We start from the raw sequence: 26908 nt of genomic DNA on the forward strand, positions 1-26908 counted from the left end.
ACCCCGCCGGTGTGGCTCCTCTCGGACAGTCGTGTGTTCCTCCTAAGAATGTCCCCACTTCTCAGACGACATCACAACTCAAACTGAATTCGTCTCGAAGGCGGTAGAGCCTAGAGCCGGGGTTCAGACCCAGGCCCGGAGTTTTAGAGCCGATGTGCCGGGGCCTCTCAGACACGCTCAGAGCACCATCCGTCCCCACGCCCTGGTGAATGAGGCCGCCCTTGCGGGCCTGCTTCCCTCGGCGCTTTCAGAGGCTCAGAGGCGCTCTCCACTGTCCCGCCTCACCCATCGCCTCACCCATCGGCGCTTTCAGAGGCTCAGAGGTGCTCTCCGCTGTCCTGCCTCACCCATCGGAGCTCTCCTGCCTGAAATCCCTTCTCCCCGCCCCGTGCCCTCCCCTCACACCTGGTGATCAATGATCAGTGAAGCCCGGCACTGGCACCGGCGCCGCCTCCTGCAGGAAGCCTCCCCTGCTTGCCCCAGGCCAGCTCGGCCCTTCTGCTCTGTCCTGCCGTGGCTCCCAGGGGACTGTGTTGTGCTCCTTGTAGGAGGCCTGGCAGAGCACCCGGCCATGTGGACATCCACCAGATGCAGAAGTGAACAGCCGACATCTGCAAACCAGGGTGGTTTGGGGAAAATCGGGTTAATTGTAATAACACAGTGTTCATAGTAAACAGTGAAACTCTCATTTAGACAGTGTTTCCAGCCAGAGACCTGGGAGGACCCCTGGGTTTCCTGGAGGATGAGAGGCCCTGGTGGCCTTGGGGAACCGCCACCCCCACCCCCTCCAGCCATCGGTGTCACCGGCGGCGATCAGCTCTCCAAAATGCCGAGTTCTGGGGCCGTTTCTGTTCTCAGACCTTTTCTCATCCTTTGAACCTGCCTTTCTCTCTTCTTTTTTAAAAGATGGATTGATTGATTGATTGATTGATTGATTTCAGAGAGGAAGGAAGAGGGAAAGAGAGATAGAAACATCAATGATGAGAGAGAATCATGGCTCAGCTGCCTCCTGCATGCCCCACACTGGGGATCGAGCCTGCAACCTGCACATGTGCCCTTGACCGGGAATCGAACCCGGGACCCTTCAGTCCGCAGGCCGGCGCTCTATCCACGGAGCGGAACCGGCTGGGCTCTCCCTGCTTCCTTTGGTTCAGGGATCACTTGAGAACGTGATGCTGCCCCAGGGAGAAGCGCTGGGAGCATTGCTTCCCACAAGGAGATTCATTTGTTCTGTTTGTTTTCACTCAGAAGGTATTCTCTCCCTCCTCTTAAATTACTTCTATCCATTTCTACAGCAAGCTCTGAATTAATTTCTATCTGTGTTCACAAAATATAGATGAAACTTCCCAAGAGTGGAAACTATAAAGAATCATTCCTAGGCTTTTTAAAAAAGTGATAACACTTTAAGCAAACTAAACGCTGTTTGTGACCATTCAGACGTTTAAAACAGTAAGTGGACGGGTGATTTCTTTTTATTTTGTTGCATTAAAATAATATGCAGCCTGGCCACGGGGCCCAATTGGTTGGAGGTTGCAGGTTCAATTCCCAATCAGGGCACATACTTGGGTTGTGGGTTCAATCCCAGTCCAGGCACGTATGGGAGGCAGCCAATCGATGTTCCTCTCTCTCTCCCTCCCTCTCTCTCTTTCTCTTGAAAATCAATAAAAACTTATGTTTGGGTGAGGATTTTTTAAAAATAAGGAGCTATGAGCACTGGAAAGTATATGCAAATATGGCCCTAGCCAGTTGCTCAGTGGTTAGAGCGTCAGCCCGCAGACGGAAGGATCTCGGGTTCAATTCCGGTCAGGGGTGCGCACCGCGGTCGCAGGCTCCATCTCCGGCCCCTGGTTGGTGTTCCTGTCTCTTCCCCTCCCTTCCCCTCCCTTCCCCTGTCTCTAGAAATGAATGGAAACAATAACCTCCTCAGGCGGGGATTAACAATATACATGTACACACACACACACACACAACATGCCCCCCCCACACACGCACACATGCACATAGAGAGAGTACGCCATGGAGCCCCCATGTTTCAGAAAGTTTCAGTATGACCTCACATTCCCTCTGCACCCACCCACTGTGTGTCCTTCCTCACCCTCCCCAGCAGGAAGGAGGATGGTCCCTGGGTCACAGTGTGGTCACCTCCTCCATAGCTCCTCCTCCCTAAGTCCAGCTCTCACACCTCTCGCTCACACACGCGTGCACACACACACACACGCCCTCACCCATTCCTCTACCCCATTCAGGTTTCAGATGTTAGGACAGAAATGTGATTGGGAATCTCCTAACTTGGCTTAGTTTGTCAGAAAAAGGATGAAGCTGCAGCCACTTCTGACAACAAAATTACTCAACAGGGAAACACCCTTTATTTTTTTTTTTTAATATTTTTTATTGATTTTTTACAGAGAAGAAGGGAGAGGAATGGAGAGTCAGAAACATCGATGAGAGAGAAACATCGATCAGCTGCCTCCCGCACACCTCCCACCGGGGATGCGCCCGCAACCAAGGCACATGCCCCCGACCGGAATCGAACCCGGGACCCTTGAGTCCGCAGGCCAACGCTCTATCCACTGAGCCAAACCGGTTTGGCGGGAAACACCCTTTAAATGGGGTTTTAAAGTCACGCCTCCTGGCTGGTGGGCTCGTGGCAGACTGTGTCTGTTTTGCGGTTTCTTCATCCCCCACTGAAGCGATTTCCAACAGGGAGCGGGTGTCGCTTTTATCACTTAATTTAAAAATAACCCCGAAAAGTATCGCTGAAGGGGTCGCGTGGAAGTGCCTCTGAGATGCTTGAGCAAAGTAAGTGCGGACCAGGAACCAAATCCAATCTTTGCCTCGAGTCCGGACCATCGTCCAGGGAGACAAACCCAGAGACGGAGGAGGAGCGGGCTCGCCGGGCCCGGAGCGCCGGTCCCGCCCTTTCCACCTGACCCCTGTCTGCCTTGGGCGCTGCCTTCCCGGCCCCCACCCCTGGGCAGGGCCCCCACCCCTTTAGGCCCCCCCCCCTGCCCCCGGACAGGGTCCCCCACCCCTCCAGGCCCCCCCCCTGCCCCCGGACAGGGTCCCCCACCCCTCCAGGCCCCCCCACCGCCCCCGACAGGGTCCCCCACCCCTCCAGGCCCCCCCCTGCCCCCGGACAGGGTTCCCCACCCCTCCAGGCCCCCCCCTGCCCCCGGACAGGGTCCCCCACCCCTCCAGGCCCCCCCCTGGCAGGATTCCCCACCCCCTCCAGGCCCCCCCCGCCCCCAGACAGGGTCCCCCACCCCTCCAGGCCCCCCCTGCCCCTGGACAGGGTCCCCCACCCCTCCAGGCCCCCCCACCGCCCCCGACAGGGTCCCCCACCCCTCCAGGCCCCCCCACCCCGCCTGCACGTGGGAACGGAGGCGGCTGTGTGAGAGGAGGCGCTGTGACAGTCGGGGCGACAGTGACCCCCCCGGCAGCATCTCACGAGGGTGACCTGCTGCTCCTTCCGTCTCTGCTCACCCTCCTCCGCACGGTCTCAGCTCGGCTGCTCGGGGCGTCCTTGGGGGCTTTGAGGGACGTGCAGACACGCCTGCCCCCCCCCCCCCCACACACACACACACACACACTCAGAGTGCCCGGCCGCGGGCAGCGGGGTTTCCTACGGCCCCGGTGGGCCCACCGCGGAGCCGGCCACACCACCGGAGCCCAGGGTGGAAGCGCCGCCGCCGCGTGTGCCGTGCCTGCGCGGGCGGGTTCAGAGGCGCTGGCTCAGGTCCCTCACTTCCAGACGCTTCCTTCCCTGGACATGGCCGGCCTGTGGCCACGAAACCAAGCCCTTGCCCCTTGACCTGAGCCTGCCCCCAGCAGAGAGCCAGCACCTGCCCTCCCCTTCTCACCTAACCTTCCCGCCCACCGCTGGGCCTGGCCAACTTTCTCCTTTTTTAATCTTTACTGTTGGAGGCATTACATGTGTCCCCTTCCCCCCATCCACCTCTGCAGCCTGCCCCGCCCCCGCCCAGGCCTTCACCACCCTGTTGTGTGTCTGTGGGTGATGCACACGTGCAGACAAGTTCACTGGTTGAGCTCCCCCCTCCCCCACCACCGCCTTCCCTCTGAGGTCTGACAGCCTGTCCATGCTTCGGTGTCTCTGGATCTGTTTTTGTCCGTCAGTTTATGTTGTTCCTTCGTCCCCACCTCTGAGTGATCCTGCGATGCTTGTCTTCCTCGGACGGGCTTGCTGTGCTCCGCGTGTTGCTCTCGGTCCCTCCGTGCCGTCGGGAACGGTAGGAGTTCTTTCTCTTTTACAGCGAGGACTTGGCCACCTCTGCGTCCTTCAGGCCTCCAGGGAGCTTCCTCTTTCTTCCCCGCCTCCCCCAGGTGGAGCGGGGTGCACTTCCTGTCCCCCGTGGCTCCCTCCACACCCAGGGACACTCCGCCACTCGGCCCTCGGTCTGAGTTCCCACCCCATGGACAGAGCTGCCAGGACAGTGAGGAGGGTGGCTGATCCCCACTGCGCCCCGAGTTCAGGCACGGCCAGGCTCAGGGAGCGTCGGCACAAAGAATGAATCGGTAACCGAACGACCACACAATAGACAAGAGAGGGAAACTCAAGGACCTGAGCCACAGTCAAGGAGAGAAGCCAGGTCTATGCGAATGAACACACCAAACCGCTGAATGCTTAGCGACCGACTCACAGGGAGCCAGGTAAACAGGCCCCCCGCTGCCCTCTCTCATTCCATTTAATTAAGAGCCGTTCTTCAATACAGAGCAGGGCACCATCCTGGGAGCCAACTTCATTTCCACCCAAAGGAGCTTAATTTCCTCGAGATCTGGTTCTGCATTATTTGCTCCATAAACAAGAGTAGTCAATAACTATGTTAATATTTAAAAGCAAGAAATATATTTCGTTATCTGTTCGTGTATTTTTTAAAGTGTATTTTTATTGATTTTAGAGAGGGAGAGAGAGACAGTAACAATGATGAGAGAGGATCATTGATGGGCTGCCTCCTGCACGCCCCCTACTGGGGATCATGCCCGCAACCCGGGCATGTGCCCCGACCTGGAATGGAGCCATGACCTTCTGGTTCATAGGTCAACGTTCAACCGCTGAGCCACACCGATCGGGCTATAACTGTACTCTTTTGACATGCCATGGCTCTAGTTGATATTTTTACCAAGAAAAGTTAGTGTGATTTGATAGAAGAAACAGGCAATTTGATAACAGAAATGGAGACAGAGAATTTATTTCACCCAGAGTCCAGCGAGTAACTGGCCGAGCCGTGTTCACTCCCCACTCGGTCACCCCTTTCCTTTCCCCTGTGGGGGGATTTAGGAGCCACTCATGGTGTGGGGCCAAGCCTAGATTTGGGAATGAGCCTGTAAGTATAAAAAGCGTAAGGTTTATTTAGGAATAAAATACTTTTTAAATTTCTTCACGAAAGTGATTTGCAACCATTGATGCTAATTTTTTTCAGGCCACAAAAATAATCCTTATGCACCCACGGGTTCCAGGGTAAAGCTCTTGCTGAACTAATATAAGCGAGACATGAGCACACGAGACCCAAAGCTCTCAATGGGCGGTGGTGACCCTCTTCATCCCAGTCGTGTCGGGCGGCCCTTGCAGATCAAACAGACCGAGCGCTCATCCCCCATGCGACTCAACTCGTTGGGCGAGTTACTCATCGTTTGGAGCCTGTTTCTTCATCTTTAAGAGGAGGATCATGGGTTGTGACCTCTCTAAAGTGCTGAGGCCGGCGCGAGGTATCTGGAAAGCACTTAATCAATACAGCTTCCTTCTCGCCCTGTCAAGTGTGAATTTATGTTATTCCCAGTGACGTGTCGATGTTTTAATAACAGGCAGGCCAGTTCCATTCTTTCCCATCCTGGGAACTCTATTAATCAGTGGCTGAGTGACTGAGTGTCTCTGCCTGTGTGTGGGGCCTCCTATTGGATGGACGTGGTCGTGAGAAATGAATGGCCAGGGAGGACACACTGCAGGACCCTAGGATGGCTGCAATCCGCACCCTGTGAGTCGCCTCAGGTCATGGAAAGGCGGGCGAAACTCATTAGCTGAGAAGAAGCTTTAGAAACGGGACCCGACCATAATGTGTCGCTTTCTCCTTTGCGTTTCCTACTTTCGAGGAGCACCTGAGTGTTCTGATGATCTCAGATCTTTATTGAAACAGGCATTCTGCGCCTTCCTTTCCCGTGTGCCGGTTGTATGTGAAGAGGGTGGGGCTGTTGGCTTTCCCTCACAGCGGTCCCCTTCCGGCATAGGATGCGAACATGGGGGATTTGAAAATCATCTTTAAAGCAGTTAAACGATATTCAGAATTAAAGATCTGAGCTTCATACAAGCTTTTCATTAAAAAAAAAAAAAAAAAAAAAAAAGGAGCCATTTGCCTGCCCACACGCCCCTTCTGTAGCAGTGATTTCTGGAGTGGAAGCTGCATGTTGATAGAGGGCACTTGTGGGTCATTGGCCAGGCCCTCGCTGGCTCACAGTGTGGATGTGACCACCTTCTGTTCCCTAAATATACAGGAGTCTCCAGGTTCCGCCTCCCTTACAGGGTTAAAGGTAATGAATGCAAAACGCTGTAATGGTAGCACACTGTTCACACGTTTACTCCGTACGTGGGAAAAACAGGGTATGGGTTCCTGTCTTTAAAAACTACCCAGAGCCTCTGATGTTCGAGAACTAGGTCATGTTTTTGGGGTGGTGTAATGTATTTCTGGGTCATATTTTTTGGGTGGTCAACTCTGTATTGTTTATATGATGCCTGGCTGTGAGAAACGATTTTTGCTGAGACCTAAGAAATTAGACTCCATGTTGTTAATGGAAAACATTCTCCTAGCGGAGTGATATGTTCCATTATTCTTTTTTATAATTAAATGGAGATGTTAGCAGGGAGGCAGTGCTTTATTTTGGGAAAGTGTGAGATTCATGGGTGGGGGCAGCTCAGAAGACAGATTTTATTTATAAGACCGTTTGGAACACGAGCATTTTTTTAAAAATATGTTTTTATTATTGACTGGAGGCCCGGTGCACAGATTTGTGCACTGGTGGGTCCCTCGGCCTGGCCTGTGAGGAGCAGGCTGAAACCGGCTCTCCGACATCCCCCAAGGGGTCCCGGATTGCGAGAGGGCGGTTCTTGGGTGACGCACCCCGGAGTCGGGCTCCCTCCTCTCTGGTTCCAGGTGCGTCACCCAAGAACCACAGCTGCCAAGTGACAGCAGCTCGGCAGCTCCTGCGTTGAGCATCTGCCCCCTGGTGGTCAGTGTGCATCATAGCTACTGGTCAGACAGTCGCTTATGCTTTTATAGAGAGAGATTTCAGAGAGGAAGGGAGTGCGAAAGAGAGGTATAAACATCAATGATGAGAGAGAAGCATGGATCGGCTGCCTCCTGCACACCCCCTAGTGGGGATCGAGCCCACAACCTGGGCATGTGCCCTGACTGGGAATCAAACCCTGACCTCCTGGTTCATAGGTCGACGCTCAACCCCTGAGCCAAGCCGGCCGAGCAACACTAGCATTTTTAAGTAGCAGAGAAGGTTGTTTAAGGACCACGGGAGGACAGGCTCGGCCTTCGTCACAGGGACAGCACAGCCAGAGCCTCCACATCAGGAACCTCGTCTTTACAGGGAAGAGCCCGGGAATGACAGAACCGACTTGCAGAGCCTGGGGCTCGTGTGAAAGCCTGTCCTGCGACGTTTGTCCAGCAGGGACAGGCTCCGCACAGAGCCCTAGCCACGCCAGGGGCCCTTGTCTTGCCTGCCGCCTCCCAGCTGCCGCCTGGGACATGACGCAGTGTCAGGGCCGAGCAGCGATGCTAACTGTCTTCGTGTTCCCTCTCTCCTACCACAGAATCGGAAGGCTCTTTGATGGGACAGAGCCCATCGTGCTGGACAGTCTCAAACAGCACTATTTCATTGACAGAGACGGACAGATGTTCAGATATATCTTGAATTTTCTACGAACATCAAAACTCCTCCTTCCTGATGATTTCAAGGTGAGGGATTCGTGTTAATTGCCAGTGGCACACGTGCGTGGTTTCTTCTCGTGTACTCCGCCTCCCCAGGTCTCGCTCATGCTATGTGTTTACATATAGACCAGCTCAGATGGCACCGGAGCCTCTGACCTCATCGTACGTTCCTCGTTAAACAGAGCGCGTGGCCTTGGGGTGTTAGGATTTACGTGACCAAGAGGGGGCCGCTCGTTACACAGAGAGCTCCGTTCCAACTCACTGAACCCGTTGGCAAAACGTCGGCTAAGCCCGTACCTTACTGCTGACGTCGTAATGAGGCAGAAGGACAGAGAGCTCCTTGGCGCGATAGACTTTGTCTCCCAGAAACTCGAAGGAGACGCTGCACTTGGCAGCAGCATTTCAGAATCGCCCACTGTAAGGTCAGGACCTAGTGTCACAGCAAGTCCCACGTGACGCTGGCAGCCACGGGCAGTGGGACTGGATCAGAAGAGCAGACAGGAAGTGCTCCCTGGGAGGGAATGGACAGCAGTGTCATCAGAGGCAGCATTCCTGTTTCTCTAAATGGAAGGTTCTAGGGCAGGGGTGGGCAAACTTTTTGACTCGAGGGCCACAATGGGTTCTTAAACTGGACCGGAGGGCCGGAACAAAAGCATGGATGGAGTGTTTGTGTGAACTAATATAAATTCAAAGTAAACATCATTACATAAAAGGGTACGGTCTTTTTGTTTTTTAGTTTTATTCATTTCAAGCGGGCCGGATTCGGCCCGCGGGCCGTAGTTTGCCCACGGCTGTTCTAGGGACTCGACTAAGTACAGTAGGTCCTCGGGTGACCTGGGAGATCCGCTCCTACGGCGACGTAACGCGATTTTCGCCGTCAGTCGGAACCCACCTACATAAGCACCCACGTCACCCGCATGGAGCACATGCACAGCAGTAACGGAGTGAAACAGGAAAAACAATTTAAAAGAAAGATAACAATTCCTGACCTTTACTTGTGGTAAATAGATAATAAAAGAACATACAGCACATATGTACATATGTTGAAATGACAGAACTTTTATATATATATAAATAAATGGGAGATGGCGATGTAACCACGAAACGACGTATGTCGAGTCCGACGTAACCCGAGGGCTGTCTGTACTTGTGTGGGGGGCGAGAAGGGATAAACCAAAGAACGCATCTACTTAAACGCATAGCCCATGCACACGGGCGATAGGGTAGTGAAGACCTGGGGGTGGGGGAGGGGCTGACAGGAGGGGGATGGGGGGGAAATGGGAGATATCTGTAATACTATCAACAATTAAAAATATATTTTTAAAAAAGAATCAACTAAATACAACTAGAACTAATAAAGAACTCATTAAGCCATCCAAAATCAGGATCAATATATTGCAATCAATAGCTTTCCTATAGCATAGCAAGAACCAACCATAAGATAGAATGGAAAAACATACCCCTCACATTAACAACCAAACTGTAACACCCAGGAGTAAACCCAACAAGACAACGCAAAGCCTGTCTGAGAGAAGGACAAACCTCTACCCACAGGTGCAGAGGAAGAGCTGGGTGAGCGAAGGGGCGGCCGCGCCCCTGGGTGGGGAGCCTCGATGCTGGGAGGGTGTCCAAGCCCCCACATTCTTCTGCATGCTCAACGCAGCCCCATTTAGTCACAGATATTTTAAAAAAGAAATTGGATCCATTTATAAATAAGGGGGTAAGAGATCAACCAAAGGACTTGGATGCATGCAGATGAGCAAACCAATGGGCACAGAGGGGCGAAGGCGAGGGCGAGGGCATGTGCTGGGGGGCAGCGCGGCCGGGGAGAGGTCAGTGGGGGAAAGGAGACATATGTAATGCTTTCAACAATGAAGAATTAAAGAAAAGAAAGAATAGCTAAATGGCCTTGGCCAGGTGGCTTCGTTAGTTGGAGCATCGTCCTGCACATCAAAAGGTTGTGGTTCCATCCCAGTTGGGGTGCGTTCAGGAGGCAACCGATGGATATTTTTTCTCTCACATCGATGTTTCCTCTCTCTCTCTCACTCCCTCCCCCCTTTCTCTCTAAAAATCAATAAAAACATATCGTTGGGTAAAGACTACACAGGAAAAAAAGAATAGCTAAATGAATTACTGTGAGTGGTAACAGTGGCGGTAGTCATGGGCAGTGGGGGTGCATTCCCCCAGACTCAGACATACCAGAGATCTGTCCCACTTAAAGAGTGATCCAACAGGGCTGAACCTTACAGCTACCTTCATGGAGAGCAGGGGCCAGAGATGGGGGGGGGGGGGGCGGGTGTATATAAGAGTGTGACCCGCTGTAAAGGTGGGAAAAGAAAGGAATCATCGGTAATTGGCACTGAGACAATTGGCATCAAGACATTTGAAAAAATTGTAGCCCTGACCGGTTTGGCTCAGTGGCTAGAGCGTCGGCCTGTGGACTCAGGGGTCCCAGGTTCGATTCCGGTCAAGGGCATGTACCTTGGTTGCGGGCACATCCTCAGTGGGGAGTGTGCAGGAGGCAGCTGATCGATGTTTCTCTCTTATCGATGTTTCTAACTTTCTATCCCTCTCCCTTCCTCTCTGTAAAGAATCAATAAAATATATTTAAAAAAAGAAAAAAATGTAAAGCCAGGGTCCTAGCTCATAAAATAAGCTCACAAATATTCTAGAAATAGACATAAAAATTAAAGCTATAAAAGTATAAGAAAAAATATAAAGGAATTTCTAAGAGTATAATGTTGAGGCAGAGAGGGCCTACCTAAGTAAGACTCAATACCCAGACGGTATCCTTTACATTTTTTAAATTAAAGATACTATCTATACTAATAAAAGTGTCGTATGCTAATTAGACCAGACATCCTTCTGGACGTCCTTCCTTCCGGACAAAGCCACGGCAGGCAGGGGCCGAGGCAGAGGCGGCCGCCACCGCAGCGGGGGCCAAGGCCCTTGCATGAATTTCGGGCCTCGGGCCTCTAGTGTATTAATAACGGAGAAGGGTCAGAGGAGAAGTACCTGCGACAGAAGATCAATATCTACCCTAGAGGAGCTCCCAAAACCTGTGAGGAACATCCCCACAACCCGAGGAGGACACATTAGGATCCAGCGGGAGTTTCCTAAAGAAAGAAGTAGCGGTTGCCCATAAACACTTGGAACGACATTCCATCTTGCTAGTACCAGAGAAATAAAACTTACGTGAGATGTCTCGTCTTATCCATCATATTGGCAAAGAAAAAAAAAATGTTTTTAATTGATAATATAGAATCTTTGGGTAATTTACCGTGTGGGTGGGCGTGGAAGTTAACCACTTTTTTGGTGGGCAATTCAGCAGTAATTTATAAATTTTCAAACATACCTACTCTTTGGTTTCCCAGTTCCATGTCTATTCATGTGTCGTGTGGAAATGTTCGCGTATATGTGCAGAGATGTCGCTTGCAGTAGTAACAGCTGGACACGACTAAAAGGCTCTACAGTGGCAGGCGGTTAGAACATTACAGGGCACCCGTACCTTAGACTCGCTTAAAAGAATGTGGTCGCTCTACATCTGGTGTTGTGGGGGGGCAAGGACCACCAAAATGTTATCGTGCAGTGAAAACATTAAGTTCAAAATATGTATAGTATGTTCCTATTTATGTAAAAAGTGTGTGTGTGTGTGTGTGTGTGTGTGTGTGTGAAGACATAAAAAGATCTAGACCCCAAATTAACAAGCAGTTCAGACCTCTCATCCATCCTCTCCTTCAGGATTTTAAAATCTATATATATATGTATTTATTGGTTTCAGAGAGGAAGGGAGGGAGAGAGAGAATCACGGATCGGCTGCCTCCTGCACGCCCCTCACTGGGGATCGAGCCCGCAACCCTGACCAGGAATCGAACCCGTGACCTGGAATCAACATTCATAGGCCGACGCGCAACCCCTGAGCCACGCCAGCCGGCTCCTTCAGGATGCTGGCACAGGGCAGGTGCCAGGGATGATTAGCCGAACGGAAGAGAGTGGCAGAGCTATGTCATGGGCACATTGACTTAATGGAAACAGCTCTGCCCACTGGGCAGAAAGTGGGAGTGGTCACTGCGGCCACATGGGCAGACCCTCAGCCTGGAATGGGTCGAGGGACGCAACACCGGCTGCCGCCCTCGATGGCAGTGCCAGGGCCTCGGTGCGGCGCGTGCTCAGCACGACTGCGGGATTTAGACATGAAGCTGGTTCTAGAACATTCTCCCGGGTTCCGGTCACTGCTTCCTCAGTGACGATCTCTCCCAACTCAGGAAGGAAAACGTGCTGGGGGCCTGTTTCTGCCATGCGCCTTCCTGGGAGGTTTTCAAAGAGAATCTGCCCTGGACTGTGCGCTTCCTTCCTGCCAACAGCAGGCCCTCCCGCCCCTCCCGCCCCTCCCGCCCCTCCCGCCCCAGGCAGGGGGCTCACGCAGAGGCCAGAGTGCAGTCTTCTGCCTCCAGCCCCCACCCCTACCCCTACCCCCACCCCCGTCTAAAACCCAGGACACACCTGCTCAGCCCCCCACCCCCACCCCACCGCAGGGAGAGCTGCCTGCCCATAGCACCTTCCAGACCCGTCCTGGGTTTGGCCAGCTGCAGGGCGGGGGCCAGCTGCACACACTCGCTGCAGGTGGCGCCTCCAGCCGCAGCCCGGCCCGCCTGGGGGTGCACTGAGTCCCGCACTGGGGGCGGTGTGGGAGGGCCTGCTGCCCTGGCAGGACCTCAGCCCCCCAAGTCAGCCCTGGTGGCTGGCAGGCCCTCCTGACCAGCTCTGGGCCGCCTGCCTGTGGGAGAGCCCCTGGGTGCGTAGGGAAAGGGATGAAGGTGTGGGGGGCGGCCAGGGGGCGGACGCTCTCATGCTTTCCGGGAGGAGGCCCTGGCGGCAGGAGCGGTGATGGAGGGAAGGTCACTTTTAGTTCTGTTTTAAGGGGATTGCATTTCAGATGCTGGTTCACAGAGATCATTGGCTCCTTGAACTCGGGCCGCCCCAGCCCCCGCCCCCGCCCCCGCCGTGGGCCTGCGCCCCTCCATCTCCTCTCTGGAAAGGGTGCGGCCCACCTGCTGGCTGCAGGCAGGAGGGGGTCGCTCTGCACTCCCCTTTTCTTCACCCACCACGTCAGACCCACCCGTGAGGCTGTCCATAGCCCCTTCCAGATCCACCCTGAGTCCGTCCAGCCCTCCCCCCCTCCCCAGCGCCAGGCCCAGCGACTCGCTTTGGTCCTCTCCCTTCTCCCCCCTCATGTCCTCGCATACGCTCTCCTTGCTGAGAGCAGGAGACACCTTCTTAAATTAAATTTTAAATTTTGAGATCATTGCAGATTCTCATGCGGGCGTAAGAAATAATAAGATGCCCGGCCAGTGTGCTCAGTGGTTGAGCGTCAGCCTCTGACCCAGGAGGTCACAGCTCGGTTCCTGGTCAGGGCACAGGCCCGGGTTGTGGGCTCCATCCCCAGTGTGGGGCGTGCAGGAGGCAGCCGATGCATGATTCTCTCATCATGGATGCTTCTCTCGCTCTGTCCCTCTCCCTCTCTGAAATCAATAAAAGTATATTTCATAAAAACATATTTAGCCCTAACCGGTTTGGCTCAGTGGATAGAGCATCGGCCTGCAGACTCAAGGGTCCCAGGTTCGATTCCGGTCAAGGGCATGTACCTTGATTGCGGGCACATCCCCAGTAGGGAGTGTGCAGGAGGCAGCCGATCGATGTTTCTCTCTCATCGATGCTTCCAGCTCTCTATCCCTCTCCCTTCCTCTCTGTAAAATATCAATAAAATATATATATTTTTAAAAACATATTTAAAAAGAAACAATGGAGAGATCCTGTGTCACCCAGTTCCCCTGCTGTGACCCCCTGTCGCCTCGCTGCCTCTGGGTTAGCTGGAAGGAGGTAGGTGGGGGCATTGTGGTGGACACAGACCCCTGGGCACGGGGCAGACGCAGCGTCACTGCCTTACGCGGAGGCGGAGCCTGACGGTCCAGGAGACCCGTGGGGCCACGTGGACACGGCCTCCCGCCTGGCCCCGGGGTCCCCCCAAGCTCACTTCCCGGCCCTGCAGGGGCTGCGGTCAGGGTCACGGCTGCAGGCGCTGAGCACGGCAGGTGTGTCACTGCGTGAGCAGCCGGAACCCAGGCTTCATCTCCCCGAGCGCCCGCCTGAGCCAGCCCCGTGCGTGGCCCTGACCTCAGCGCTTCCGGCAATGATCCCGCAGGACCAGGCACCCAGCTCCCGGCCCCGGGCTGAGAGGGAGGCCCCGACGCTGGGGGAGCCCCGTCCCCCCAGTGCTCCCTCCCGAGCGAGTTCAGGACCTGCGCAGGCAGCTGAGAGAGGAGGTTGCCTGGCCGCTGAGATTCAAAACCCGTTTTTAAAATAGAGGCATAAGTGACGGAGGATTTAAAGTTCTGTCAGTGCTGACTGAGGACGACTTGGCTCCGGACCAGCTCTCGGGGGAAAGTGTCGCTGTCACCGCGAGCTCCGCGTGGCGCCTGTGCTGTGTGGGCGGCGGGAGGGTGGCCCCGGGCTGGCCGTGACCTCGTGCCTGGAGGGGTGGCCGTGTCAGCGTGCGTGGCCAGAGGGCCTTCGCAGCTGTGATTCAGGATGTTGCGATGGGAGATGCCCCGATAACCCAGGCCGACCCAGTGTCCGCAGAGGGTTGTGTGAGGGAGGAGGAGGCGGGAGGGTAGAGCAGGGAAGAGAAGCGACAACAGGCGGAGGCAGGAGGGAGGCAGGGCCACCGGCCCCGTGCAGCAGCCCCGGGAGCTGGAGCCGCGAGGAAATGGATTCCCCCAGCTTCCAGGACAGACGCAGCCTCGTGACCCATTTTATTTTATCTTTTTTTTTTTTTTTTACTTTAAATATATTTTTATTGATGTCAGAGAAGAAAGGAGAGAGAGAAACATCCATGACGAGAGAGAATCACTGATCAGCTGCCTCCCGCACGCCCCCCACTGGGGATGGAGCCCACAACCCGGGCGTGTGCCCCGACCGGGAGTCGAACCGGGACCTCCTGGTTCCTAGGTCCATGCCCAACCCGAGCCACCCCGGCTGGGCAGTGGCCCGTTGGGGACTCCTGGCTTCTAGGCCTGTGAGGTGATGAGTGTGTGGCCGTGGCTGCAGCAGCCACGGGGGCTCACACGGGCTGCGTGGCCGTGGGGAGAGTGCCGGCCGAGCAGGGCGCACAGGCCCTCGCCGACCCCCTTCGGGGGTGATCACGGCGGCGCTGGTTTGCGTGTGGGAAGCGTGTTGGCGAGGCCGAGGGCACGCCAGATGCGGGAGAGCTTCCGCGTCATGGCAAACGGGAGGGGCCGAGAAGATGGCATTTCCACCCGAACATGGGAGACGTCACAGTGTCTTCAGAGGGCGAAGGGTTAACAGGTCAAAGGTTAAGATCCCTGAACCCAGAGGGAAGAGTGCGAACAAATACGTCGGAGCCACAGGGACTCCCGGGTCATTTTAAGGAAAACCCCACACGCAGGGCTCCGTCGGTGCTGTGCCTGGTCGGGTAGGAGCCCCGGCCCTGGGAGCGCCGTCCGGGGCGAGTGGGGGCCACCCAGCGAGGTTGGCAGGGGTTCCCCCGGGTCAGGACTGGTCCCGGAGGCGGACCTGAGCACCTCCGAGATGGGGGGCCTCGGGCTCGAGGGAGACGCACGCGTTCGCGGACGCCACGTCTTCCTGGTGCTGAAACGTGTGGTGAAGTCCCGGACGAGGGCAGGCAGCCAGCGGCTCGCTTCCCGGCTTGTGCGGCTCAGCTCCTTGGCCGCCCTCCTCTCCGTAAGAAGGAAAGTCTCGGGGTCCCATCTCCCAGCGGGGTCCTTCGGGACAGCAAGGCCAGCTGTGGGGGCCCCAGGAGGAATGCGGGCTCCCCTTCCCACGCTCAGGCTGTGCCGGGAGCCTCGGTGCGCCCCGTCCCGTCCCCGTCTGAGCGTGGCCAACCTCAGCCTAGTTCCCAAGTCCTCGAGCCGGACAGCATCTCCGGGGCCAGGAGGCTGCGCAGGAGCAGGACGGAGGAGGGGGGTATGTGGGGGGAGGGGTGGAGATGGTCAGCCGGGGGCCAGGAGGCTGTGCGGGTGAGGACGGGGTGGAGATGGTCAGCCGGGGGCCAGGAGGCTGTGCGGGTGAGGACGGGGTGGAGATGGTCAGCCGGGGGCCAGGAGGCTGAGCGGGTGAGGACGGGGTGGAGATGGTCAGTGGGGGCCAGGAGGCTGAGCGGGTGAGGACGGGGTGGAGATGGCCAGCCGGGGGCCAGGAGGCTGAGCGGGTGAGGACGGGGTGGAGATGGTCAGCCGGGGGCCAGGAGGCTGTGCGGGTGAGGACGGGGTGGAGATGGCCAGCCGGGGGCCAGGAGGCTGTGCGGGTGAGGACGGGGTGGAGATGGTCAGCCGGGGGCCAGGAGGCTGAGCGGGTGAGGACGGGGTGGAGATGGTCAGCCGGGGGCCAGGAGGCTGTGCGGGTGAGGACGGGGTGGAGATGGTCAGTGGGGGCCAGGAGGCTGTGCGGGTGAGGACGGGGTGGAGATGGTCAGTGGGGGCCAGGAGGCTGTGCGGGTGAGGACGGGGTGGAGATGGTCAGTGGGGGCCAGGAGGCTGTGCGGGTGAGGACGGGGTGGAGATGGTCAGTGGGGGCCAGGAGGCTGTGCGGGTGAGGACGGGGTGGAGATGGTCAGTGGGGGCCAGGAGGCTGTGCGGGTGAGGACGGGGTGGAGATGGTCAGTGGGAGCCAGGAAGCTGAGCGGGTGAGGACGGGGTGGAGATGGTCAGTGGGGGCCAGGAGGCTGTGCGGGTGAGGACGGGGTGGAGATGGTCAGTGGGGGCCAGGAGGCTGTGCGGGTGAGGACGGGGTGGAGATGGTCAGTGGGGGCCAGGAGGCTGTGCGGGTGAGGACGGGGTGGAGATGGTCAGTGGGGGCCAGGAGGCTGAGCGGGTGAGGACGGGGTGGAAATGGCAGGTGTGGGCAGCTCCTGGGAGCCAAGGCCCGTCAGGGAGCTGCGAGGAGAGAGCGAAAGCCGCCGGTTCGGCGATGAGTGTGGCGGGAGCACCCTCCGCAGGCCCAGGTTCTCCACAGACAGTGACCCGGCCGGAGGCCTCGGCACTTTCTCCTCTCTCCGCGTGTTTCCTCTGGACACGGCTCCACCGGCAAGAGGAAGCCGAGCGCCTGGTCACACAGCTCTCCGGGGCAGCGGCCATCCTCGCCCCCCGCCCCCCAAGCCCCGTCCTGTCCGGGCGGAAGGCAGAGGCCCCGGGCAGCGCCCCCCTGTGGGCACAGGCACCCGCCAGCCCAGCCTGGGGGCCAGGGCCGACCTGCCTGTGTCCGCGATCAGTGCCCTGGCCGACGTGTCGGGACAAGTGCTGGCTGACCTCACGCCCAGCGCGGGTGGCCTGGCTACGGGCAGACACAGTGTGGACCTGTTGACAACACCGTCCCTGCCTCGGCCTCCCTCCGGCCTGGCTCTCCCTCCCATGGCTGGTGTGTGTGTGTGTTCACACCTGCTGGCTGGGTTTCTGTTCTAAGTCAGCAGGTGGTTTGGGGCAGGAGAGGAAGCAGCCACAGCCAGGCCTGCAGATGCCCCGTCCTGCGACCAGGCCCATGTCTGCCTCTCCCATGGCGAGGGCAGCACCCGTCCTGGCTGAGGGCAGTGAGTCAGCCTCCCCCCTCCCCCCTCCCCCGTCACAGATCAGCACCCAGGTGTGGTGAGAGCAGCGTGCCCCCAGGCGCCCACCCCCTGGCACCACCACCCGGCCCCCGGCTCCCCTACAGAGAGCGCTGAGGCCGCCGGAGGGCTCAGGAGCACAGCTGTCTCCCAGCGGGTGAGGGGGTTCCCGCCAGCGTCGGACTAAATCTCAAAAACACGTCTCTACCAAGAGAGAAAGTCTTGAGTGAATCCCACTGTTTGCATCCCGGTTTTCTCATCTGTAAAATGGGAACACGAAGGGTCCCCAAGTCCCTGGGCTGTGGGGCCCATAGGCCTGCATTCGTATGAAGCCTTAGACGAGGGCCCCCGGGTCCCTGACACTCCGCTCCTTTCTAGTCACGGACGGACGGACCGACGGACGGACGCGCGAATGCAGATGCGTGAGGGGTGACACGTTCCCCCAGATTTCATTATCGAAGCAGCAGGTGGAAAGCTCGGCTCCTGCGAGGGGCCGTTTCCGGTCCCTGGCGTGGGCTCTGCGTGTGACATGCGTGTGCTCGGCGTGTGACGTGTGTGTTGTCTCCCCCAGGACTACACCTTGTTGTACGAAGAGGCCAAGTACTTCCAGCTGCAGCCCATGCTGCTGGAGATGGACAGGTGGAAGCAGGACAGGGAGACGGGCCGCTTCTCCAGGCCCTGCGAGTGCCTCGTGGTGCGGGTGGCCCCCGACCTCGGCGAGAGGATCACGCTCAGCGGGGACAAGTCCCTGATCGAGGAGGTGTTCCCCGAGATCGGCGACGTGATGTGCAACTCGGTCAACGCGGGCTGGAACCACGACTCCACGCACGTCATCCGGTTCCCGCTGAACGGCTACTGCCACCTCAACTCCGTGCAGGTAGTGTGGTCCCCGGGGCGGGGGGCGGGGGCGCCGCCTTAGTGCCGGCGCTCACCCTGCCTGCACGCGGGGCCTCCCCTTAGAGCAGCGGTTCTCAACCTGTGGGACACGACCCCTTTAGGGATTGAACGACCCTTTCTCGGGGGTCACCTAAGACCATCGGAAAACACCTATATAATTACATACTGGTGTTGTGATTAATCACTATGCTTTAATTATGTTCAATTTGTAACAATGAAATTGGGGGTCACCACAACATGAGGAGCTGTATTAAAGGGTCGCGGCGTTAGGCAGGTTGAGAACCGCTGCCTTGGAGCTGTCCTTCGCCTCCGTCACCTGCCCCCACAGCACCTGGACGTGGACTTGGGGAGAGTCCCGCCCTCCGGGCCCTCCGGGCCTGGTGTGCTGCGTGTGCGCGGGGACTGTAGTCCAGAAGCGGGTCGCGCGGGGCCGTGTCCCCGGGTCTTCGTCTCAGGAGGACTTTCACGTCATCCGCCAGCACGTGGAGCCGGGTCTGAGCACGCACATCCCGCTTCTAATCCCCCCTGGGAGCTGCTTCGCAAGAGAGGAGCGTAGAGTCCATGCAGAGGAGGGGCCCCAAGGAATCATAATTTTAAAAAACATAAGGGTTCACTTTACATTGATCCCGTCTTGAAAGTTACGTCCTAGCATGTCGCCTTACTCAGAACCCCTGGAGCCGGACCTCGGTGGGAAGCTATGCCGGAGGCGTCTTGCCTTCGGATGGCATCGAAGGGGTTTGATCACCTCCGGGGCCTGGAGGAGGTGATCAAGTCCAGACTCCGGGGGAACAGGCGGCGGCAGCCCCGGCCGGGCCCTCCCTGAGCTGTGGAGCCCCAAGTTGCCAGCACTGGGGTGTCGGACAGGCCGAGGCAAACCCAGGGGTTCCCCTGGCGTTAGGATCCGATGCGTCCCAGGACGGGCTGGGGGGCGTGTGTTCGTGAGACTGGGGATTTCTTTATCTGGGGCCTGTGCGCAGACGTGTCACCGTTACCCGCGACGGCCCCCTGCGTGCACACAGGCAGCACCCCTGCTCTGAGGCCACACGCGTGACAGCCTGTCGGGAAACCCCAGCTGCCTGCAGTTGGTTCTGCCTCAGAGGGACGTCAGTCTTCCCGGCTGGGCCCTGTCCGCCAGGCTCGGGAGCGTGAACAGGGCAGTCAGGAGGGAGGGAGGGAGGGAGGGCGGGCGACTCGCGGCTGATAAATCCAGATAATTCACCGACGTGCCTGTCCTTCACCTCATGGGCTATATTTCAGTGGCAAATGAGCTGAAATGTGAGCTTTCCCCCCACTGGCCCCCGGAAAGATGTGTCACACGTTTCAAAGAAACAGGGGTTTGAGACCAACAGATGCGAATTGGAAACCCAATCCCATCACTTACCGAGAGCCTCAGTTTGTTGCTGTTTTTTTTTTAAAATATATTTTTATTGATTTCAGAGAGGAAGGAAGAGGGAGAGAGAAATAGATACATCCATGATGAGAGAGAATTATTGGTCGGCCGCCTCCTGCCCACTCCCCACTGGGGATGGAGCCCACAACCCGGGCCTGTGCCCTTGACCGGAATCGAACCTGGGACCCTTCAGTCCTCAGGCCGACGCTCTGTCCACCGAGCCACACCGGCTAGTTGAGCCTCAGCTTTCTCATCTATACCACGGGCTCCCCCCACCCATTCCGCCAGGAGGTTGTGATGACGACCTGAGCTTGGCAGGTGGGACGCTAACGCGTAAAGGGACATCTGAGACGTCGGGGCTGGGGGGCTTGGCCAGGCTGCACATGACCTCGCACGGGGGGCCGGGGGGGGGGCAGTCCCTGGTGGCCGAGGGCCTGCCCCACTCACGCCGTCTCGTCTCGTCTCGCCGCCCGCAGGTCCTGGAGCGGCTGCAGCAGCGGGGCTTCGAGGTCGTGGGCTCCTGCGGCGGCGGCGTGGACTCGTCCCAGTTCAGCGAGTACGTGCTGCGGCGCGAGCTGCGGCGGACGCCCCGCGGGCCCTCCGTCATCCGGATAAAGCAGGAGCCTCTGGACTGAGCGGACCCGTTTCTATGCAGAAAGGAAACAGACCCACACGCCCGACCGCTCGCGCCCCAGGAGCGGGCCGCGTGCCGTCGGGACAGCCACCCACGTCGCGGACCGAACGGCGACTCAGAGACACATTTATATCCAGTAGAGACCACACCTGTACTCACACGGGAACCATTGGAATAGGTGATGCCCTCAAGGCGTGAAAAATATATAAATATATATATATATGTCAGAAGGTAGGAAACGCAAAAAGCGAGTGGGAGCTGCGGTTGGTGCTGTGATGGCCGCGGGGTCCTGGGCCCCCGGGTCTGACGGGAACAAGCCATGGCCGGCGCCTCTCCCAGCTGCCCGCCGCCGCCATCACCCGCTTCTCCTTCCTCTCTCTTTATCCTCCTTCTTCCTTTTCTTTTCTTTTTTTAACCACAACACACCTTGCCTCCATTCCTTTGCAGCTGGAGGTGCCTCGGGCGGGCCGGGCGGGGCTCAGGAAAGCGGGGAGCACGTGCGCTCGGGGTGTCAGCCGCGAGACTCACGTGCGGTTTATGCAGAAGTCGCCCTGCCGGTCCGCCTCGCGGATGGGGCGTCACTGGGTTTTTCAGCCGATCCGTTTCGCAAAGGGGCCAGAATTATTACTTGTTAGAGTTGCACCGGTTTGAGTCTGCTGCTTTCCTACGGTTTTTCAAATTTTATAATGTATGAAATACAATAAACTCTGTTTAAAAAAGAAGGTCTGTGGTGAAACACACCTGTTGGGGTAAAGCCATATTAAAATGACATTTTCCTTTTCTAAATGTTCTGTGTTGAGCATCAAAAAGAGGCCTCGCCCGGCCAGTGTGGCTCAGTGGTTGAGCGTCGACCTATGAACCAGGAGGTCAGGGTTCGATTCCCGGGCAGGTTGTGGGCTCGATCCACATAACCCAGTGGGGGGCGTGCCGGAGGCAGCTGATCAATGGCTCTTTCTCATCATTGATGTGTCTATCTCCCGTCCTCTCTGAAGCCAATAAAAATAAATGTTTTTAAAAAGAGGCCTAAAAACAGGCCAGAGGCCAAAACCCACCGACGGGGAGGAGGCGGTCGCCTGGTCTAAACAGCGCTGCCTCGGCCAGTGGTGGCCCGGCTTTGTTAGTCCACGTTGGGGCGAGACCTCCCTCCTCTTGAGCACTTTCCCAGCGTCCGTTCAGGCTGCCGCAGAGCAAACCACGCCAACACAGCGGGCCCAGCAGCCGTTTGTCTTGTGACTCCGCGGTTCTCTGTGGGGACCGGCCTTCACCGGCGTCATCCCGGGGTGACAGCTGGGACGTCACGGTGGCTCCCCACGGGGCTGCCGGTGGATGTTGGCCTGGGCCCCTCCCGGCGTGGGAGCCGGGTTCCGGGGGGAGGGTCCCACACTCGGGGCCTCCAGGAGGGAAGCAGCAGCGGCCAGAGCCAAGGTCTCCTGAGGGTGGGCCTGCCCTGCCCCGGGCACCTCTGCAGCGGCTGCTGCTGCATCAGACGCAGAGCCAGCCCAGGTCCCCGGGGACGGGAGGGAACACCCACCTACTGGGGGAGGAACGGGCTTCTTAGCCACCGGGAGCCCTGGGGCAGCCCTGTCCTGAAGACCCAAAAGCAGGGTTGGGCGGCTCTGGGAGGAGCAGGGGAAATCTCAGGGCCAGACGATCCCTTTCTCATTAGCCAGAGAGTAGGAACCAGGACCACTTTGAGACAAAGCCCTTGGCTTCCCAACGTGTTCGTGGTTCCAGGCTCTTCCGGCAGCCCTGCCACCACCTCTTCCTCGTTCCAGACACAAAGTAGACGTGGCAGGACGGGAGATGGACAGGTAGACTTGGCACGACGGGAGATGGACAGGTAGACTTGGCACGACGGGAGATGGACAGGTAGACGTGGCAGGATGGGAGATGGACAGGTAGACTTGGCATGACGGGAGATGGACAGGTAGACTTGGCACGACGGGAGATGGACAGGTAGACGTGGCAGGATAGGAGATGGACAGGTAGACTTGGCACGACGGGAGATGGACAGGTAGACGTGGCAGGACGGGAGATGGACAGGTAGACGTGGCAGGATGGGAGATGGACAGGTAGACTTGGCACGACGGGAGATGGACAGGTAGACGTGGCAGGACGGGAGATGGACAGGTAGACGTGGCACGACGGGAGATGGACAGGTAGACTTGGCACGACGGGAGATGGACAGATAGACGTGGCAGGACGGGAGATGGACAGGTAGATTTGGCACGACCGGAGATGGACAGGTAGATTTGGCACGACGGGAGATGGACAGGTAGACGTGGCACGACCGGAGATGGACAGGTAGATTTGGCACGACGGGAGATGGACAGGTAGACGTGGCACGACGGGAGATGGACAAGTAGACGTGGCACGACAGGAGATGGACAGGTAGACTTGGCAGGACGGGAGATGGACAGGTAGACGTGGCACGACGGGAGATGGACAGGTAGATGTGGCACGACGGGAGATGGACAGGTAGACATGGCACGACCGGAGATGGACAGGTAGACATGGCACCACGGGAGATGGACAGACTTGGCAGGATGGGAGATGGACAGGTAGACATGGCACCACGGGAGATGTACAGGTAAACGTGGCACAATGCTGATTGACAGGTAGACGTGGCACGACGGGAGATGGACAGGTAGATGACACTGTTTCTGTCGCAGACAGGCTCCTGTGGTGATGGGTTCTTTCCATCCTGAACTTCCTTTCTTTAAATGAGAATGTCTGAGCCTGAGGACAGGAGTCATGAAAACGTCTCTGGCTTCTGAAATGGAAAGCTGTGAGTGGCTCCTCTCACCCCCCAAACACAGAGACGCCCACACACTCGGTCCCTCGGATGCCTGCTGCCGGCTTCCGCGCGGCCAACTTCCCTGTGTCTGAGACTGAGGCTTCGCCATCCACGTGCCCCGAGAGGAGAGAGAAGTGCCACATGCCTCACCGGTAACCCGTTCTCACTGGGCAGAGCTTTCCTAAATCAGTCCATCAGGAGCCTCCCCTCGGGACACGGCTGGTCTCGCCATCGGCTAACACGCACCCGGTTCGCCGGATGCGCATCTCGTCCTGTCCCAGCCCATCACTCGCCGAGCTCAGAGCCGAGCCATGGCCATCCGCTCTGTTCTCTGCGTCCTGTGCCCACTCACACAGCCACCATCAACTGCACAGCCTTCTCTCTCGGGATCTCTTTCCACCGGAGATGTTAACACTCACTGGCAATCTCTTCCAGAATCAATCATTTACCTTGGTGGCTACACAAGTATCCCTTTTTTAAAATATGTATATTTTTATTGACTTCAGAGAGGAAGGGAGAGGGAGAGACGAAAACATCAATGATGAGAGAGAATCATGGATCGGCTGCCCCCTGCACGCCCCCTACTGGGGATCGAGCCCACAACCCAGGCACGTGCCCTTGACCGGAATTGAACCCGGGACCCTTCAGTCCGCAGGCCGATGCTCCATCCACTGAGCCACACCAGCTGGGGCCAAGTACCCCTTTGTAAAAGCTCCTACTGCCTGCACCTTGGGTATGAGGAAGACCCTTCCCCTCCCCCCTCCTCCACCCCCCCGCCCCCTGAGCAAACTCAGTCCTTCAGGCAGGGGCACACGAACTACAACCTCGGCCTGCTCTTTCCTAAGAAGAGTTTTGAAAAGGAGAAGGAAACAAGCCATTTCTAAACTGGTTTCTAAATATTCCACGAGCCTCTACGTGGTAATAATAGCCATGCGCTTACTGGTAATGGGTGCTCCGTGCCACGCCCTGTGCCAAGCACTGCAACTTGCATTAACTCGTCGAATCCTTACAGTTTTTCCTAAAGGTGGTATTAGCCACGTTTCTCAGTTAAAGAAACTAAAACTCCAAGACATCAAGTGCATGACGCGATGAAGGCGAAGGGCCAGGTCGGTTGTACACAGAGGGCCCCAGACAAAGTGGGAAAAGGTGAGTTTTCGTGTAATAGGGTGAGGAGGAAGGTAGATGGTTCGTTAACAGCATTTTCTCCTTAGAATGGAAACGTCTTCCTGTGTCTGAATATTCCGAGCCTTCTTTGCGGCGTGCGGGGCACTGAGTTTTGTCGGAACTGTGGTAACGGGACACGGTTTCCACCGTGGGGTGCTGGAGTGCTTAGGGACCGGCCCAACACGGGGCAGAATCGGGGATGCGCGTCGCTAACCACTATGCAAGGCACGCGGGCGTGTGCCCTTTCTTATAGATCAGGGATGTGCCGGTGCCATGCGGCAGGGGACCACATCGAGTTGGGGACATTAGCAAAGCATCCTGGGGGAGGAGGGCCTGGAAGGGGGGTCGGGGGGCTTTCACAAGGAGGGGAACAGAGGAGGGCAGACACTCAGCCGGGGAAGCACGGGGCAGGTGTGAGGTGCAGCTGGATCTCGGGGCAGAGTGGAACATTCTAGAAGGGGAAGGTGGAATTGGACGGAGCGGGGCGGGGGGCGGGGGGGGATCTTGAGCGCCAGGCGGGGGGCGACTCCATGCAGGAGCTGGGGAGTCACGGAGGGCGGGCCCGTGGGCGTTCTGGGGCCCGCAGACCCGACGGGCGGGACGCAGCCTGGCAGTGTGGTGGGTAGTGAGGTGGCTGCTTCTCCATGTCATCCATCGTGACCGACCTGGCTGAGCCCTGACAGCCCGAAGATGCATGAGAAAGTGAGACATCACCTTGGTGTAGGGTGACAAGCTCAGGTGCCTGCAAGGGCCAGGTGAGTCCCGTCAGTTAGGGGCGAGGCAAGCAGGAACAGGTGTGCCCCGTCCAAGGGCAGCCCCCCTCAACGCCACAGGCTCTCCGCACGGGAACAGCTCCTGCCACTTACCTTCTTGTTTTTCTAGAAAAGCTGGAAATTCTGTTTCTGTGAAATCTCTAGACATGCCGATGTTGGAACCAATTCATTCAAATGTGCAGGCCAAGGAAGACACCGGCAGAGTTTGTAACTGAAAGTTATGAAATAATAAAACCGTTTTAGACATTCTAGAAAAATCCCATTTGGGTGGAGTCATATGTGATGGCACAAGAATTAAATTGTTTGAGGACATAAAGTTTATAAAAAATGAAAATTTGAGGCAAACTTTTAGGCCTAATGCCATTTGACTGTGAAGAGGAAAATCCTGGCATATGCCTGACAATGGTGATGACAAGCTACCCTCACATGGGCGGGGGGCAGGGTAAGAGGTCAACCAAAGGGCTGCATGCATGCATATAAGCATGACCCATGGACACAGACAGTGGGGGGGGGGCGGGGGAGGGGAGGGCCTGTGCTGGGGGACGGGAGCCGGCAGGGGGAGGTCAATGGGGGGAAAGGGAGACTCATGTAACACTTTCAACAATAGGAATTTAAATTAAAACAAAAAAGAAAGGAAGGAAAGCTGCCCACATTGAATGCTGACCATGTGGCAGGCTCTGTGCGGAGGCCTTAACAGATGTTCTTTCCTCACAGACACCCCACGAAGCTGGCATTCGTTATTATCTTAATTTTACTTATTTTTTAAAGGTTTTTAAATTTATTTTTTGAAATACATTTTTATTGATTTCAGAGAGGAAGGGAGAGGGAGAGAGAGAGAGAAACATCAATGATGAGAGAGAATCATTGATTGGCTGCCTCCTGCACGCTCCACACTGGGGATGGAGCCCACAACCCAGGCCTGGCCCTGACCGGGAATCGAACTGTGACCTCCTGGTTTATAGGTGGACACTCAACCACTGAGCCACACCAGCCAGGCCTCTAGATGGGAACACTGGTAAGTCAAAATAATTTCCAAAGTCTGCAAGGAATCTGGGTCAACACACACACACACACCTCTGCTCACTCTCTGATTCCCTACACCATGCAAAAAATGACTTTCCTCTGCCATTAGCAACTACGGCACACTTTATTACAAGACACTAGACAAAGATGTCACTACGGCAGCTTACCATGATGAAGCAGGATTACTAATAACACTGTGACCCACTGAAGCCAGGAGAGGCATGTTGTCCTGACCTTATCACGGTGAGCAGCTCCTCTCGGTAGGAGTTCACACCGGTTAGGTCGGGGTTCCCTAAGCTGGCCTCTTCGGAAGACATACCAAAGGCACTTGTCACAGTTACAGATTCTTGCCCATCAGCACCCGCCACCCGCCTCCCCAGGGATGTCCCGAATCCCAGTCCCTCAGGGAAGAACCCGGGAACCTGTATCTAACGAAGCCCACCACAGGCGACTGCGATCAGGCAAGTGTGGAAAAGGCGTCATAGCGAGCCCCCTCCCTCCGTCTAGACCAGCGGTTCCCAGCCTGCTTCTGGCCACGCCCCCTAAGCATCTCTAACATCCTGATACCACCTCCCATGACATAGAATTCTTATTATTCAAAAAGTGAGCTCCTATTCACGTGGAGGGAGCCTAAAAGGCCACGAACT

The 26908-nt window shown here is 56.9% G+C and overlaps 1 protein-coding gene across 3 annotated transcripts in view; it reads left to right on the top strand.

Annotated features, from left to right (window-relative positions):
• Positions 1-21287, top strand: part of KCTD1 (potassium channel tetramerization domain containing 1) — a 68648-nt gene extending 47361 nt beyond the window's left edge. For all 3 annotated transcript variants that reach the window (XM_081097437.1, XM_081097436.1, XM_081097438.1), the window contains exons 3-5: positions 7829-7973; positions 18155-18460; positions 20347-21287. In XM_081097437.1, the coding sequence (XP_080953563.1) occupies positions 7829-7973; positions 18155-18460; positions 20347-20505 (610 nt within the window). In that variant the 3' untranslated portion in view covers positions 20506-21287. The remainder of the gene's footprint in view (positions 1-7828; positions 7974-18154; positions 18461-20346) is intronic.
• The last annotated feature ends 5621 nt before the right edge of the window (positions 21288-26908 follow it).

The sequence above is a fragment of the Myotis nattereri genome (genome assembly GCF_964212035.1).
Source record: "Myotis nattereri genome assembly, chromosome: 8".
Classification (NCBI taxonomy): Eukaryota; Metazoa; Chordata; class Mammalia; order Chiroptera; family Vespertilionidae; genus Myotis; species Myotis nattereri.